The sequence below is a fragment of the Tursiops truncatus genome, chromosome 16 (genome assembly GCF_011762595.2).
Source record: "Tursiops truncatus isolate mTurTru1 chromosome 16, mTurTru1.mat.Y, whole genome shotgun sequence".
Lineage (NCBI taxonomy): Eukaryota > Metazoa > Chordata > Mammalia > Artiodactyla > Delphinidae > Tursiops > Tursiops truncatus.
The window spans coordinates 72,225,286-72,244,177 of NC_047049.1; the positions used below are offsets into that span (position 1 = coordinate 72,225,286).

The 18,892-nt window shown below is 39.0% G+C and overlaps 1 protein-coding gene across 5 annotated transcripts in view; it reads right to left on the reverse strand.

Annotated features, from left to right (window-relative positions):
* The window catches only part of BICC1 (BicC family RNA binding protein 1), a 301,538-nt gene that overhangs the window by 191,282 nt on the left and 91,364 nt on the right, over window positions 1–18,892 (reverse strand). For 4 of the 5 annotated variants that reach the window (XM_033841938.2, XM_033841937.2, XM_033841936.2 and 1 more), the window contains exon 2: window positions 9,713–9,759. In XM_033841938.2, coding sequence (XP_033697829.1) covers window positions 9,713–9,759 — 47 coding nt within the window. Of the gene's footprint in view, window positions 1–8,366; window positions 8,476–9,712; window positions 9,760–18,892 lie in introns of those variants that run through there. The other variant, XM_033841940.2, reaches the window with a different exon arrangement.

An 18,892-nucleotide genomic window follows, 5' to 3' on the forward strand; every position in this document is an offset into this window, starting at 1 on the left:
GTTGCAGAACATGAAAATATACTATACCACTATATGATGAACATTCTCTCTGAATAGAACTCATATATATATATATATATATATATATATATATATATATATATATATATATATATATATATGCTGCTGTATATATATTTTAATGACCCGTTTGGGGAGAATGTCTTACGTCTTATCTAGGGAGCACCGCTCCTTTAACGATATAACTTAATTTGAGATACTCATCGAGGGGTTAAACTATACTACACACAGACACCAAAGTTTCTCAAGCATATCAAGAGAAGGGAAGAAGTTTGCAAAAGCACCTACTGAGCCAAACTTGAGAAGCACCACAAACTGTTCCAGCTCCCCCAAGAGGCATTGCTCACTTCTGGCATATCTGCTTCCCTATCGCTCGCTCTATCACTCGCTCTCTCACGCGCTCTCGCGCGCTCTCTCGCTCTCTCTTGCTCTCGTTCTCTCGCTCTCGTTCTCTCGCTCTCTCGCGCGCTCTCTCGCTCTCTTTTTTTTTTCTTGATTGTTGTTGTTCCATGTTCCCTTCTGTGGATGGGTTTCTTCTGCTGACTCACAGCTCCTTCTCCCTGTGACCCCAGCATTTTCCCGTGGCCCACACGGTCACCCCTGGCTTCTCCCCGACCCCACCCGACACCACGACCTTTCCCTCCGCGTCCCTACTACCACTCTAGGTCTTAGTTTCCCCAATTTGTTAGAGACAAGTCTCGCTCAGTGAGTTTTCAGAGCCAGTCACACAGGTCGTGGCCAGTGTCTACAGAAGGTTCCTCATTGGGTCTGGTGCCACATCTGGGCCTGTCAGCTGTGGCTGGAAGAGCAGGGAAACAGGTGATGCAAAACACACCTGGCTCCTCTCCTTTTTTCATGGGAGGGTATGTGGAAAGGCAGGCATATAATCACATAAATGACAAAGTCCATAAGTTTAAAGGTGTTATTCAGAGACAAAAGGTAAGAGTTGAATTAGCCAAAGTACAAATTCTAAAGCAATCTGTTTTGTCTAAATAAAATGAAAAATTTTAAACGCCATCAAGCAAAAGGCTGTTCTTTAAAAAACAGCAAGAGTTCCTAAATTGAAGAAAGTATTGATTCATGAGATGACAATAAGTCACTATTATAACTCTCCTGGAAAAAATAAAATAGTGAAATATCAGACCAACCAACCTTAATATGATTTGGAAATCTGTTTAAACAAAATATAAAGGACTACAAAATCCATACCATTTATTTTACTGTACTAATTTGCTTCAGCCCTTTGGCTGTCCCTCTAATGTACCACAATGACTCTAATTCAGAGTCCTACTCAGCAAAACTTACAGCTTTAGACAGAATTTTTCTCACTATAGGAGCACAGTCCACCCAAGAGGGCATGATAATCAGCGATTTACAGAAAATGATTTATATTTTATGAACAACAGTCAAAGTCAGAAAAGCACTCTGCAGGTCCTGGCTGCCACCAACTAGGTCTCTGACCCTGAAAAAAAAAAAAAATCAATCCAAGACTATTCAGATCCTTGTCTAGAAGAAAAGGACATCACCACCACACCCAATTTTTACATGTACTAATTCTTCTGTAAACCCATTTTAAAGCAGTAAAGCTTAAAGCTCTTTACTAAATGTCACAGCATTCACTGGAGTCACACTAAAAGTCACTGCACTGGCCCCATCATTTTATTATGGGCTGTCAGGCTGTGGTTGAGTCCTTTTCCCAGGTAACCTTGTGAAGTCCATAATGAAGAAAGAAAATCACGCAGGAGTTCTGACTACACAGTCCCAGAACCAGGTGAACTCTTTCAAAGGGATGCTTCCCACACTTTCATGTTCTGGCCACCTTCACTGCCACATGGTCTCCAGGCCAAATGTCAGGTCGAGTTTAGAGTGACAGAGCCTGTGAGCTATCTATAAGTGGGCTTGAACCTGCCAGTCAGGATTCTAGCAACCTTAATGTATATTATACACCTAGTAATGACAGTTGGAGCCAAACATTCCTCTTCAGTTGGATGAAGAATGGCCCAAAAAAAAAAAAAAAAAGCCAATTCTTCACATCTGTGACCAACTGACAGTGCCTGAAAATTATATAATCTTTAGCTGCTTCTGGATCACATCCCTATCATGGATATCACGGTCTCACTATAGCCGTACTCGTCAGGCTATACCCAAAATATGGTACCCAGATATTGTTGCCACCTGTAAAATCTTGCTCCTGAAAGTGAATAGAATGGTAAGGGATCTGAAAATTGAGTTATATGATAAATAAAATCTAAATACCTTTAGTCTGAAGAAAAGAAGACATACAGATTTTATTTAAAAAAATATCTTCAAAAAAATTTTTATACCTCCAAATGGCAAAACAAGGAGATCACATGGATGAAAAGAAAGGGGGAAATTCTCTGAAAATCAGCACTGACTAAAAATGCTCTGCCTTGTATATACATCTGAGACCTGTACTGTCTTTAAACCTGTTGTAGAAGATACAGAAGGAACTTCCGTACGTCATGGGTGGCAGAAACAAATGACCTTTTACACTTCTTTCAACAAAATACTTTATGTTCTACAAATTGGCAATAATTTATGCATTCATGGGCAACCTCAACCTACTTTAGCCATTACGGTCTGTTTCTCTCCATGAGGTGGTGGTGATGATTAATCTTGGTTTTAAAAATAATAGGGGTTCACTGCATAATAAGTATAGAGAAAGAATACAAATCAACCATAATCTCATCACTGAGACAGACACTTAACATTCTGGAATAATTTCTGCCCTAGTAATGTTTACATGATTTTTTAAGGCCTACATAGTAATCCAATCATAAACTCAATGTGATTTTCCACATGATCCAATGGTTTGAGTTTGGGTTCAAGAGACATTTAAACCAGTAATGACTAAACTTTCATAGGGTATTCATTTAAATTAACTATTATTATTCACTTTAAAAAATCATAATAGCAATTAGGGTATATTCACTGCCATCAAACACACAGTTTAAAGGAACCCCAATGACATCCCCTACCTCCATGGAGGCAGAAAGAGGAATAAAACAGCAATTGTGGTTTTCATAAAGCAGTTGTGTGAAATGACTGCCGAAAGAAAAGCCAAGTACCTGATATGATGACAGAACTCAACAGGTGACTGTACAACATGCTCGAGAATATGGGCTTGACACCCATATTCAAGTCAACACAAAGACAGAACTTAGAAAAGAAAAAGAGAGAATGAGCAAATCACTTAAGACAGTCTTTTTCTTAATCTTTTCTCACTAACGTTTATCTGCTCGACTCTGATGGAAGACACAGAACAAATCAGAAGATATAAAAACAGGACAGATTCTTACCCTTAACAACTTTCTGAAAGATGACCATATGAGAAAAGAATCTAAAAAAGAGCAGATATATGTATCTGTATAACTGATTCACTTTGCTGTACAGTAGAAACTAACACAACACTGTAAATCAACTATACTCCAATAAAAATTAATTTTTAGGGCTTCCCTGGTGGCGCAGTGGTTGAGAGTCCGCCTGCCGATGCGGAGGACACGGGTTCGTACCCCGGTCCGGGAAGATCCCACATGCCGCGAAGCAGCTGGGCCCGTGAGCCATGGCCGCTGAGCCTGCGCGTCCGGAGCCTGTGCTCCGCAATGGAAGAGGCCACAACAGTGAGAGGCCCGCGTACCACAAAAAAAAAAAAAATTAATTTTTAAAAATAAATATAATTAAGAAATGACCAGAATAACCTGTTCGGGGGGTTGTCCATTTTTTCTAAGTCTTGTACGTGCCAGTTACCCCTATTTAGCCAGCTGTAGGAGAAAACAGCGATCACAGACTCTCTCAATGAAACTTATGCTCAAGTCCATAACGCTGTCATCAGAAATAAGAACTCAGGGTCCCTGAATGTTGGCTTTAAGGCCTAACTGTCCATTCGTGATGACATCCAGTGGTGACAACATTTAAGTCTGGAGTCAAAATCAACACTCATTCTGCAGCCTCCTCAGCCCATCTTCAGAACTGTGACATCAAATACTCTTCACTGTATATACACGTCCTTTTGGAATGTCTGAATTGTGAACCACGTGAATATATTACCTACTGAAACACATACTGAGATTAAAACCTTAAATATCCTAATTTCATTCAAATCAAATTTGATTTTAAATGTTTAAGCATAAAGACTCAGTGCTAGAGAAAGTATATCATGGGCTATAATGAAGTGAATTCACTTTTAAATAATTAAATCAAAACTTATTTCTATGACCAGAGGACTATGATCCATTCAACCTATACAAAATCATGGTCAGTGGAGGAAGTAGAAGCAATTATACTTAGAGATTTCTGCCTCCCACCTCCAATAAAAAGATTCAAGTGGTCCCCATCTAAGACCAACTAATGCACTCATTTTGAGGTACAAAGGGAGACAGATATTCCTCCAAGCAATTTACCCCAGAAGACAACACTTGCTACCTTCCAGTCTCAAAATGACAAAAGAAATCTATTTGCCTAACAAGATGAGCTTGAGGGTAATAAAAATATACCACATAAACCATCAAACAGTTTCTTATTTATATTAGTCTTAGTGATAAGCCCTTCTGAAAAACCAGTTTAAAGGTCACTTTTCTAAACCAAAATATTTTAAGGGTATAAAATATCCCTACTTTAAAATATGGGATGTGTACTTTGTGGTGAAACGATGTATATAACCCAATGTAATGGAAAACTTGGCTTTCATCAATTATGATGCTGAATGGATTTTCCCTTCTTCAGCCATTGGGATTCGAGATTCCTGAAGCATTTTGCTTTGATGAATCACATTTGTAATACAATCACTTTACTCATCCCCACCTAATACACTGTAACACATTTTCCCCTCCAAGATCTCGCCATAGTCATTTCACAAGAGAAATAAAAAAAGTAGTCATTTCACAAGAGAAAGAGAAAAAGAAGTGATTAAAGGAAACAGGACAGACAGTGAGTAAGCCATGAACAACTGGCCAAAGAACTGTAAAACTCCTGGCAGATCATTTCCATGTGTTTCAATTAAGGTTCCATGAGAAGTGGACAAAGAACTAGAGAGAACAGCAATAGTTGTATCCATTCCCTCCTTTTGTAAATATAGTTAGAGCCAAAGAATAAAAAGTACAATTACTGGAGAACTTGCAAATTTCAACACAGAAAAACATTTGGGATGTATCCAATAAAAAGAGTCTAATTTGTAATCTCATCAGCCAATCAGAGAATATTAAAAAGCACTTTACATTGTTAATATACATAGAAAAAAGGACTAAGGGTGTATAAATAGTAGTTCTCCTTCAAAGGTGGGATGACTAAGTAGATTTTTTTTCTTTCTTGCATGTTAATTGTGTATTTGTTACAGACAACTTAAAAATGACTTGCTATAAGGAAAGAAAACGATTTAGTACAAATGACTAGGAAGTTAAAATCCATAGATCAAATTGAGTATCAAAACATGATAACAATTCTACCAAATTTTTCTAATTATAGTAAATGTTCTACAAACTTTATTTCCTCCATTAAAAGGTATTAGTAGTTGAATTGTGTCCCCCAGAATTCGTATGTTGAAATCCTAACCACCAGTACCTCAAATGCGACCTTATTTGGAAACGGGGTCACTGCAGATGTAATTAGAGACATGAAATCATTAGAGTGAGCCCTAATCCAATAGGACTGGTGTCCTTATAAAAAGAGGATGTTTGGACACAGCAAGACACACACAAGGAGAACACCATGTGAAGAAGGCAGAGACGGGGACAATGCTTCTACAAGCCACGAACACCAAAGATGGCAAGCAAACCTCCAGGAGCCAGGAGAGGGCCGTGGACCAGATACTCTCTCGCAGCCCTAGGAAAGAACCAACCCTGTCCACACCTTGATCCTGGACTTCCAGCCTCCAGAAAGGTGAGACAACCCATTTTTTAGTGTGGAGGCCACTCAATTTGTGGTACAAATTTTTAGAGCAGCCCCAAAAGATAATACAAAACGTTTCAAAGGCTTAACACACAGAGATATTACCCTCCGACCACATTCATTTTTCCTTAATCTGTCTTTTGATAAAGAGCGCCTGCAAGATCAGTATTTCCTCCAGATGCTCCTCCTCCCACCCCTATGACTGCAGTTACATAAGGCTTCATCATACAGGAGTTTTCTCCAGGAGAACGTGAGAACAACTGACACATGCCAGACCCAGACCCGACCTGCCTTAAGACCACGGCACACTTCCTCCTTCTCGCCAGCTCCCATCTGGCCATGGTGATGACCCAGTTTTAACCATACAGATGAGATTGTGCCTTAGGGAACAGCAGGTCTCTGTCTTAGAAGGAATCTGGGTCTCTCACTGACAGCATGGGACAATGCCACCCACCAAGCGGAATATTCTCCTTAGAATGTTACATGAAAGTAAAATAAAGAACTGCTCTTTTTTTTTCCTTTTTGTTATTGTTTCATTAAAAACTTTACAAAAGATGTACATACTTACTTAAAAATTGTACTATGTGGAAAGGACAAAATAAAAAGGTGTGATCTCTGTTGATGGTTTTATTTATCTGAAATGTGTACCATTTCAGACCTAAATTTTATCTTGTTTTTATATGTATTTTGCAAAACAGAAATCATACTATTTACATGTTTGCTTTTTGATTCAGCAATACATTGCAAGTATCTTTCTGTGTCAATGGGTAAAGATTTACTTAGTTTTTTTTAAACAATGCATATAATTTCATGATGTGAATACACCAAAATTTATTCAACCATTCCCCTATTTTCAAATTTTTAAGATGCTTCTAATTGTAAAGAACTGTTCTTTAAGGCACGATATTGTTGGCATTATCGGCTGTAACAGGTTAGTCTTTTACCCTAATAGAATATCAGTGGAAATAAAACATTTTAAACACATACGGTAAAACAGTATACAGAAAACCAGGGAGATCTCCGAAACAAACACTAAGTGTGACACCTGGGAGAAGTCTAAGCGTACAGTAAACCGAACAACTGCAAATCATAGCTCCAAATTTGAGACAATACATTTGATGATCCCAGTAGTGATTTTACATATATTTTGATGGTCCAAAAAAACCAAAGTAACATATACAAGTCTCATCCTCCCCTTCCAATCCTCTCCTTAGGGAGAGGCAGTATGAATCCGGGAGGTATCCTTCCAGACTTAGATATTTTTAAAGTCAGGATAGTCAAATTTTAAACTCAGCTCAAAGAGAGATTCTAATTTTGGTTTGTGATACACACTCCAGAGTAAAAAACCAAAATATCTTCTAACAATAAGCATATAGAACCTTCATATTTGCATTTCCCTGGGAGAAGAAAAGCATTTTTTCGAACATGCTAATGACCAGCAATGTGGTTTATTTTCTGTTCCCAAATGTTTCCCCAAATGCCATTAATTTTAATGGAAGATGTGTGACTAGAAGAAAGTTCCTGGAGGAGAATTCAATACTTCTCTGCTCCTTCATTCTACTGGAGACAGACCATAATGTCTACTTCTGTCTGGTCAAAACACTGAAAATTACTTTTCTGAAATTTGGGATGCTTGCCTCTTAGTAAGCTGCAGGGTTTTTTCCAGGGTAAGTATCCAAATCTTATATTGACACTTGTCAATCAGGAAGATACTTTATTGAACAAAAGAAGAAAATGAGGAGATTAAAAAGTACTCCATTTAGTCAGAGACTTCATTAACCTGTGACCAAGAATGTAATCTATGATTCCAACTCACAGTTTGCGGGATGCACACATGTTCCTGGATTCAAACATGTGTTTCCATTTAAACTGCTGGAATGTATATATGGCTCTGCAAAGAGTGATAAATATTAGAAAATCTTCTAAGAATGAAGGTCCTTTATGACCACATACTCTGTGTTTCGATTCAGGTTTTAAAATGTCTGAGTCACACAAAGCTGAATAGGCTGCTTTTTACATCTCTTTGCAAGTTAAAGAAGGACTCAGAAACAGAAAAAAAAGAAACAAAAATCCTTCCATAGATTGCATCTATTTGTGCCACCACAGCCAACCCAAGGCAAATCTGCAATTTCTGCTATTTGTCTTCTCTTTTCTTCCCCTTGTGGCAAGCCTGCCCCAGCTAAAAGCAGAGTATTCTGAATTGCCCAAGTATTGAGTACAAGTGGGACATGAACCAACGTCAGACAATGCCAAGGAAGGCGGATTCAGACATAGTACATGAACTTCAACAGCATGAGCCTAAAGAGCAGGGGTGGAAAACTGTGGTCTGGTACATTCTATTTGGCCAGCACAGCACTTTTAAATTTTTAAAATTTAAATCCCTTTAAGAAAGGCCGCCCAAACAAAGAAGGTACCTCATCATATAGGCTAGTACACCTCACCTTGCACTATGAACTCTCCGATGTCATATGCCAGCCAAATGTTTGAAGTATGAATGCTGCGTGAATTCTTCTACATCTGAGCCTTTTTCCATTCTGTTTCTTCACCTAGAATGCCCTTCCCACCCACCCAAGCCTACCTCCACTTGGCTAATTTCTCCTCTTCTAAAGACCTCAACAAGTCCTTTTGAATCTCCTCAAGTCCCAGTCAAGTGCTTAATCCTGTACGGCCCAGACTTTCCTGCTATTTATGCGGCTTTATCATCCAACACCAGACTAAGTCCTTTAGGGCAGGACTACGCCTTGCTCATTTTGGTCTTTCCAGTGCGTTGCACAACACAGCAGGTGGTAAACAAATATTTTCAGAATGAAGAAATGGCAATGCCAGTATCAGCTCTGAAAATATTCGCTTTCAATATCCTTGGAAGAGAATGCAGATGAATGATGAAGTTGACCAAAAAAAAAAAAAAAAAAAAAGCAGATCACACAGAAGGCAAGAGAATGAGGAGGACTGTAAAAGCCATATCCGGTCACACAGGTGTTCTCCAAAAGTTTGATGACCCTCTACAGTGATATTTAACCTCATCCGTAGTTGCTGCTGTATTTCACTCTGGGACAAACTGTGTTATTTCTTCCTACACACATGCCTTCTGGAAACCAACAACAAACACACAAATAAATTCAACTGAACAAAAGAAAGAAGAAGGGGGACTCGAGTCAATTTCTTTGAAAAGACAGACATCTTCCCTTACATAAAACACTTATTTTCAAATAGAGCTAACCAGAATTCATCAACTGCTCTCCACACGATCTCAAATCATTTTCCATCCGTTCTTATTTCCCTCTATGACTGGCCAGGCTGGCTTCACTGAAGGTCAGAACTTACGGAGGGCAGCCGGGGACAGAATGGACTTGGTTACCAGTTGTGAGCAAGTGGTCTAAATGGTACATCTTTTGTCAATTTTATTACCTCGCCCATGGTCAGGCTTACCAGAAATGAAGAAGCTGTGAGGGACTCCTTCTCTCCAGCCCCCTAGGTCAGGTATGTGTTTGGGGAAGGAGGAAACAGGCGGTAAAGAAGATAATCTGGGCAGCAGATCTGGCAGCCCTCACTGCCTCCTTGCCTCCAAGGGAAAACTTCATTAAATTTGCCTAGAAGGAGCCGCCTTTGAATGGTTACGTCCCAAACAGCCTACCACCCTTCCCTTGCCCCAAGCATCTCCAGCTATCTTATCAAAACCTACTCTCCTTCCTATGGAAGGGGCGCTTTCAGGGGCTTCTAGTGTAGCTGCTGAGACAGGTACATTTCTCCTTAATTATTGCCAAGGCAGGAGTAAAAAGTGACTTACCTTCTGAAAAAAGTCTTCCCCACTTTTGCCTTTTCCTTCAGCAGCAGCTGTAAATAAAAATGTATACATTTAAAATAGTTTCATTTTTCAATCTATGTATTCAAAAAACTCTCGAGTATCAGGTATGAGAATATAAAGGTAAACAAGGTACCAGCCTTGCTCCCCCAAAGCTCAGTGCCTGTCGGTAGGCCTCATCTGTAATGCAAAATGGATACAGAACAAAATACTAATCCATCAATCAGACATCTTTAGATAACTTCACACTCCATTTTCTTGTCTGAAAGCCTCACAAGTCTCTATTTTCACACATAGATGAAAGTAATCTTGTTTTCTCATAGTCAAGGAACTACATACATGAACAAATGCAACTACCAGTAGAATCAGCTATAGTACTGTGAGCACCTCCTGTCTGTAATCAGTCCCAGGTGTGAGGTTGCCTTTTCAAGTGATGGCTCATCTGACAAGGCCTACTCAGAGCAATTTCAGTTTTATGCTTTACAATGACTGTATAATCTACTTGGATTTCAGCTGGCATCACACGCTACACTTTAACTCACTTCTTTATTCACATTTACAAAGAGAGAGACAAAACAACAAAGGAGTTAAAAAGTCATGGTGAAGGTCCCAGATGACAAAATTTCACCTGAGATTAATGTGAAGGTCATTGCATTTGAACAATCGTTTTCATATCTGAATGGTAGCCTATAAATAAAGGACAAGCCCAGTTCTTTACATGCAAAAGTTTTACAGTTCTGTGAACATTTTCTTTTTAATCTGTGGAGAGACAGGAACAAAGAGCTAAGGGTATCTTGCTTGCAAAAGCATCAAATTGCACCTTTCAGAAGGCAAACACCAGGTCTCAGATTCAGGCACAGGGTGGAAGAGTTCCCTCCCTGCCCAGGACAGAGAAACAAGCAGGATCAAGAACTTCTGGAAAATGAAACCCGGAAGACCGTGGTACCCCAAACACCTAGTGGGCGATACCATCAACGGGCCTACCTGTAGGTGCACGAGTGTGTGTGTGTGTGTGTGGTGTGTGTGTGTGTAACAAGGGCACTTGCTAAAATTATTAAAGACCCAGTAAGTGTGGCAGACATTCCATTAAGTAGAGAATTCAGAATTCAAAGAAATCCTCTCTGCCCTCAAAAAGTAGTAAGTATTAACATCTAAATTCTTTTGTCACCAACTTTAATTTCACAGTTAAATGTAAGATATCTTCTATAATTTTGTAAAAACGTGTATTTTTATTGACATGTTTTCATTTAAAAAACAGAGCAGAGTACATGTTTCTGTGATTTCCAAAGAGAGTTTGGGGAAATGTATGAAAACATGAGCTAGAAAGAAATAATAAATTAAAAACTGTATTCTAATATGTGGCAGCTAAACAGCCCCTCAAAGATGTCATGTTGGGCTTCCCTGGTGGCGCAGTGGTTGAGAATCTGCCTGCCAATGCAGGGGACACGGGTTCGAGCCCTGGTCTGGGAAGATCCCACAGGCCGCGGAGCAACTGGGCCCGTGAGCCACAATTACTGAACCTGCGCGTCTTGAGCCTGTGCTCTGCAACAAGAGAGGCCGCGACAGTGAGAGGCCCGCGCACCGCAATGAAGAGCGGCCCCCACTAGCCGCAGCTAGAGAAGGCCCTCGCACAGAAACGAAGACCCAACACATCCAAAATTAAATAAATAAATAAATTTATATTAAAAAAAAAATTAAAAAAAAAAGATGTCATGTTCTAATCCCTGGAACCTGTGAATATTTTACCTTACATATGCAGAAGGCATTTTGCCGGTGTGATTAAACTAAGGGTCTTGCGGTGGGAAGTGTATCCTGAATTATTCAGGTGGACCCACTGTAATCACAAGGGGCCCTTTTAAGAAGGGAGCGTGAAGGTCAGAGTCCAAGAAGGCAATGTGACAACAGAAGCAGAGGGAGAAAGAAGGACATGTGATGGCAAAAGGAGAGGGTCAGAGCAGAGAAAGATACAGAGATGCTACACTGCTGGCTTTGAAGGTGGACAAAGGGGTCACAAGCCAAGAAATATAGGCGCCCTCCAGAAGCTGGCAAAAGCAAGGAAATGGATTCTCCCCTACAGTCTTTGGGGGAAGTGCAGCCCTGCCAACACCTTGGTGTAGCCCAATGAAACACATTTCTGACTTCTGACCTCCAGAACGGTAAGATAATAAATTTATGTTGCTGTAAGCCACTATACTTGTGATTTGTTACAGCAGCAAAAGGAAACGAACGCACAATTCCAATACCATTTTAACTTTACTCTCTGCACAATAACCACATCATCAACAGCATGAACTAAAGCACAGGAACCGATGTGAGCACTTGAGTCACACACTTCCACAAAGAGATTCTTTGTAGTTAACTCTACAACTTATGATTTTCACTCCAACTCAGAAATATACCAAAAGGAAAGCTTTTGAAAGAACATAAAAAGCAATTTCGAACAACAACAAAATAAGCAAAGCTCACTCTTTCTAAATAAACTGGCAAACTTGGTTGGTCCTAGCCAGAGGGGCCAGGAAGATAAAAGGTCGGCACCCTATAGCCTAATGACACAAATGCCTGGGGCACTTCAACTCAGCTACCTCTTGGGCTGGCTTTATCTCTAAAGCCAAAAATAGCTTAAAGGCACCCCTGCTCCATGACACAACTGCTTGGCAATGAAAATTGCATACTAGGGCACAAAGATTGGGAAACAAATTCTAGTGACATCGAGGGAACTCTTCTTTAAAAAGAAATTTTAGAATCAAAGGTATTTTCAAAGGCCTATCAAGCAAGGCAGAAAAACACCCCTTTCACCCACAGGGAACCTCTTCACAAATTAAAATTCATCAGTTTAAATTTCATGATACAATTAACGTTTTATTACAGAAACTTCCTTTAGACACTTATTTTGCTCATGACAAACGCATTATGTCACAACCTTGAAATGCCCCTTCATGCCAAGTCCAGCTAAACAGACTTCATAGAATGGCCTTTCAATCCCTGGATGAACAAAATGGGGAGAACTTCCTTAGTTAGACCCAAATTATAATTATGTTCCCAGAAAAACATCTAAAACTTAACCGGAAACCTGTACCTTTAGCAACCTTATCATCTGAGGGGGAACAGGAGGGAGGGAGCCAGAGATGGCAGACTCGTTGACACCAAAAATCTCTGGCTCTTTTCATTCCAAATGTTTATGCACAAGAAACTCCAAACCTGAGCCTGATTTTCCCCTAAATCCTGAGACATGTCCATTTCCCAAGCCCACAAGGACCTGGTAAAAGCCTCTGGTGGGACTCTTGGGTAGCCACTGTCTCCAGTGCAAACCGTGGTGAGTCTGTCATCAGTCCTTGCTGGGAGCAGGCTTACCTCACTCCCAGGTTGCTGGGTCTCCTGCACAGCTTTTACTGACTCCACCCAAACAAAGCTACCAAGGCCACAGAAGCCAATCAAGGGAGAGCAACATTTCACCAGAAGTATTATCTGCCCTCCCCAAGAGGGATCCTTCTGAGCTCAAATTTGAGAGTTCCATTCTCAAACTTACTCTAAATTCCTCAGTATTAAAATATCAACTCCTCTTGAAGAAGTGAGAGACTGGGAGGGAGGAGGTTTGTGGAGTATTTCTTTCTCAGTATAAACTTAGGCATATAAGATGTTCATTCTACAGACCCAGAAAAGAAAGAGAAGTTCACTTTCATTCCACAAATATTTAAGTCCCATGCTGGTGACTCAAAATAGGCAATATAGACCTTCATTCAACTTACAACCTTGGCCAATATATTCAAAGCCACCCAACGAGTGAGATCAAGACAGAATTAAAATTCGGTTCTAGAAACAACTTTCCCTAAGATCTTTCCACATTCACAACTCTATCCAAATTAAACGTATTAGAAATTTAATTTAGCTATTCTTATTCTGGAAAACGCACTAAAGAGCTAGTCATTTTACTCTTAACTCAACACTAGAGCTGGGTAGCTACTGTTACGACTGAAGAAGAAAGCGTGCTACCAGGGAGACCATCTGAGAGTTGGATTGCAAGAAAATATAGGAGGTATGGTAATTTCTTGACCCAATGGTTTTCTTTTTATTATGTTTGGAGGGGGAAACATCACCTGTGGAATGAGCCAACCCATACTTGATGTCATGGCGTTCCCTGACCTTTGAAGTCTGATTGTATTCTGTGGTAGAACAGTTCTATCGAGCCTTCATTCTTATACACTGATACGCCCTCATCTTTTTTACTCACAGTAACATAAACACACACATAACGATTTAGCAGGCTTTTTCTAACTGTCTTTACAATATGACTTCTGCCTGATGTTCCAAAAGTTAATTGTTTGATTGTAAAAACCCTGGATTATTCCTGCCAATGAAAGCAACTGTCTTTATTTTCATGACACAGAACTCCAGGAATAAATTACTTCAATACTACTGAAACATGGCTTCATGGACTGTGCAGGTAAAGCATTTGATATTTTAAGCTGAACAATTCATTTTTTATGTTTATTATAATTTCTCCAATGCTTTGCCCTATTTTATTTCATATTTTTGCTTCATAAGAAATATGGGATGGCAAAACCCACGGCCAATAAAAACAGCAAAAGTTGAAACAGGTGTAAACTATTACAGTCTCCCAAACGACAGGGAAAGTCTAGTTAATTACTGAATTAAAGATGGGGGGAAAAAGCTCGATTTTCAGTTCTTCGCAGGGCAAACGGAAACTTATTTAAATTCATTATGAAATGCTTTTCCATAACATCTGATGCTTTCTTTACACAGCCAAATCTAAAAACACAAGAGCTATGTATTTCATATTTAAAATATAGTATGGAATATCTTTAAACATTCCTTTGAAAAGCAATGGGTTTTTTCACCCTTGTGGAATTTAAGCAAGAAAAAAACCAAATTCAAATTACACAAACTAATTGACAAATAATTCTTCAAATCTGCAAAGAGGCCATCTTGAACTTCAGTGTGGGGTGCAGCCGTTTTGCAAGAGGAACTCTGGTCTGAAGCGCTGGAGGCGAGGCCTCTGCACGTAGCACCCTGTGAGCACTGAAACTAGACGAAGCACTGAGGAAAGAAAAAAGCTGCCCCCTGCCTCCCCAGGAGACCCGCCAAGACCAGCAGGTGCACAGGTGACTTGTGGCCAGCATTTTGGACAGCACAGGTCAGGAGAGCAGGAGAGGAACAGGAAGACTACCCAGGATTAAATTAGATGAAATGATTTTGAAGGAGAGTTAATAAAAAGAGAACTGGAGACTGCAGACAGCAGAAGCAAGAAGAACTACAATCCTGCAGCCTGTGGAACAAAAACCACATTCACAGAAAGATAGACAAGATGAAAAGGCAGAGGGCTACGCACCAGATGAAGGAACAAGATAAAACCCCAGAAAAACAACTAAATGAAGAGCAGATAGGCAACCTTCCAGAAAAAGAATTCAGAATAATGATAGTGAAGATGATCCAGGACCTCGGAAAAAGAATGGAGGCAAAGATTGAGAAGATGCAAGAAATGTTTAACAAAGACCTAGAAGAATTAAAGAACAAATAAACAGAGATGAACAATACAATAACTGAAATGAAAACTACACTAGAAGGAATCAATAGCAGAAAAACTGAGGCAGAAGAACATATAAGTGACCTGGAAGACACAATGGTGGAATTCACTGCTGCGGAACAGACTAAAGAAAAAAGAATGAAAAGAAATGAAGACAGCCTAAGAGACCTCTGGGACAACATTAAACACAACAACATTCGCACTATAGGGGTCCCAGAAGGAAACAGAGAGAGAAAGGACCACAGAAAATATTTGAAGAGATTATAGTCGAAAACTTCCCTAACATGGGAAAGGACATAGCCACCCAAGTCCAGGAAGCGCAGCGAGTCCCATACAAGATAAACCCAAGGAGAAACAGGTCGAGATACATAGTAAGCAAATTGGCAAATATTAAAGACAAAGAAAAATTATTGAAAGCAGCAAGGGAAAAACGGCAAACAACATACAAGGGAACTCCCATAAGGTTAACAGCTGACTTCTCAGCAGAAACTCTACAAGCCAGAAGGGAGTGGCATGATATATTTAAAGTGATGAAAGGGAAGAACCTACAACCAAGATTACTCTACCCGGCAAGGATCTCATTCAGATTCAATGGAGAAATCAAAAGCTTTACAGACAACCAAAAGCTAAAAGAATTCAGCACCACCAAACCAGCTCTACAACAAATGCTAAAGGAACTTCTCTAAGCGGGAAACACAAGAGAAGAAAAGGACCTACAAAAACAAACCTAAAAAAATTAAGAAAATGGTCACAGGAACATACATATCAATAATTACCTTAAACCTGAATGGATTAAATGCTCCAACCAAAAGACACAGGCTTGCTGAGTGGATACAAAAACAAGACCCATATATATGCTATCTACAAGAGACCCACTTCAGAGCCAGGGACACATACAGACTGAAAGTGAGGGGATGGAAAAAGATATTCCATGCAAATGGAAATCAAAAAAAAGCTGGAGTAGCTATACTCATATCCAATAAAATAGACTTTAAAATAAAGAATGTTACAAGAGACAAGGAAGGACACTACATAATGATCAAGGGATCAATCAAAGAAGAAGATATAACAATTATAAATATATATGCACCCAACATAGGAGCACCTCAATACGTAAGGCAACCGCTAACAGCTATAAAAGAGGAAATCGACAGTAACACAATAATAGTGGGGGACTTTAGCACCTCACTTACACCAATGGACAGATCACCCAAACAGAAAATTAATAAGGAAACACAAGCTTTAAATGACACAATAGACCAGAGAGATTTAATTGATATTTATATGACATTCCATCCAAAAAGAGCAGATTACACTTTCTTCTCAAGTGTGCACTGAACATTCTCCAGGAGAGATCACATCTTGGGTCACAAATCAAGCCTCAGTAAATTTAAGAAAACTGAAATCATATAAAGCATCTTTTCTGACCATAATGCTATAAGATTAGAAATGAATTACAGGGAAAAAAACGTAAAAAACACAAACTCACGGAGGCTAAACAATATGTTACTAAATAACCAAGAGAACACTGAAGAAATCAAGGAGGAAATCAAAAAATACCTAGAGACAAATTACAATGCAAACACGACGATCCAAAACCTATGGGATGCAGAAAAAGCAGTTCTAAGAGGGAAGTTTACAGCTACATAAGCCTACCTCAAGAAACAAGAAAAATCTCAAATAAACAATCTAACCTTACACCTAAAGGAACTAGAGAAAGAAGAACAAACAAAACCCAAAGTTAGCAGAAGGAAAGAAATCATAAAGATCAGAGCAGAAATAAATGAAATAGAAACAAAGAAAACAATATCAAAGATCAATAAAACTAAAAGTTGGTTCTTTGAGAAGATAAACAAAATTGATAAACCATTAGCCAGACTCATCAAGAAAAAGAAGGAGAGGACTCAAATCAATAAAATTAGAAATGAAAAAGACGTTACAACAGACACCACAGAAATACAAAGCATCCTAAGAGACTGCTACAAGCAACTCTATGCCAATAAAATGGACAACCTGGAAGAAATGGACCAATTCTTAGAAAGGTATAACCTTCCAAAATGAACCAGAAAGAAACAGAAAATATGAACAGACCAATCACAAGTAATGAAATTGAAACTGTGATTAAAAATCTTCCAACAAACAAAAGTCCAGGACCAGATGGCTTCACAGGTGAATTCTATCAAACATTTAGAGAAGAGCTAACGTTAACCCATCCTTCTCAAACTCTTCCAAAAAACTGCAGAAAAGGAACACTCCCAAACTCATTCTATGAGGCCACCATCACCCTGATACCAAAACCAGACAAAGATACTACAAAAAAAAAATTACAGACCAATATCACTGATGAATATAGATGCAAATATCCTCAACAAAATACGAGCAAACAGAATCCAACAACACATTAAAAGGATCACACACCATAATCAAGTGGAATTTATCCCAGGGATGCAAGGATCCTTCAATATATGCAAATCAATCAATGTGATACACCATATTAACAAACTGAAGAAAAACCATATGATCATCTCAGTAGATGCAGAAAAAGCTTTTGACAAAATTCCACACCCATTTATGATAAAAACTCTCCAGAAAGTGGGCATAGAGGGAACCTACCTCAACATAATAAAGGCCATATATGACAAACCCACAGCAAACATCATTCTCAATGGTGAAAAACTGAAAGCATTTCCTCTAAGATCAGGAACAAGACAAGGATGTCCACTCTCACCACTATTATTCAACATAGTTTTGGAAGTCCTAACCACGGCAATCAGAGAAGAAAAAGAAATAAAAGGAATACAAATTGGAAAAGAAGAAGGAAAACCGTCACTGTTTGCAGATGACGTGATACTATACAAAAAGAATCCTAAAAATGCCACCAGAAAACTACTAGAGCTAATCAATGAATTTGGTAAAGTTACAGGATACAAAATTAATGCCCAGAAATCTCTTGCATTCCTATACACTAATGATGACAAATCTGAAAGAGAAATTAAGGAAACACTCCCATTTACCATTGCAACAAAAAGAATAAAATGCCTAGCAATAAACCTACCTAGGGAGACAAAAGACCTGTATGCAGAAAACTATAAGACACTGATGAAAGAAATTAAAGATGAAAGAAACAGTTGGAGAGATATACCATGTTCTTGGATTGGAAGAATCAATACTGTGAAAATGACTATACTACCCAAAGCAATCTACAGATTCAATGCAATCCCTATCAAATTACCAATGGCATTTTTTACAGAACTAGAACAAATCATCTTAAAATTTGTATGGAGACACAAAAGACCCCGAATAGCCAAAGCAGTCTTGAGGGAAAAAAACGGAGCGGGAGGAAACAGACTCCCTGACTTCAGACTATACTACAAAGCTACAGTCATCAAGATAATATGGTACTGGCACAAAAACATAAACATAGATCAATGGAACAAGATAGAAAGCCCAGAGATAAACCCACACACCTATGGTCAACTAATCTATGACAAAGGAGGCAAAGATATACAATGGAGAAAAGACAGTCTCTTCAATAAGTGGTGCTGGGAAAACTGGACAGCTACATATAAAAGAATGAAATTAGAACACTCCCTAACACCATACACAAAAATAAACTCAAAATG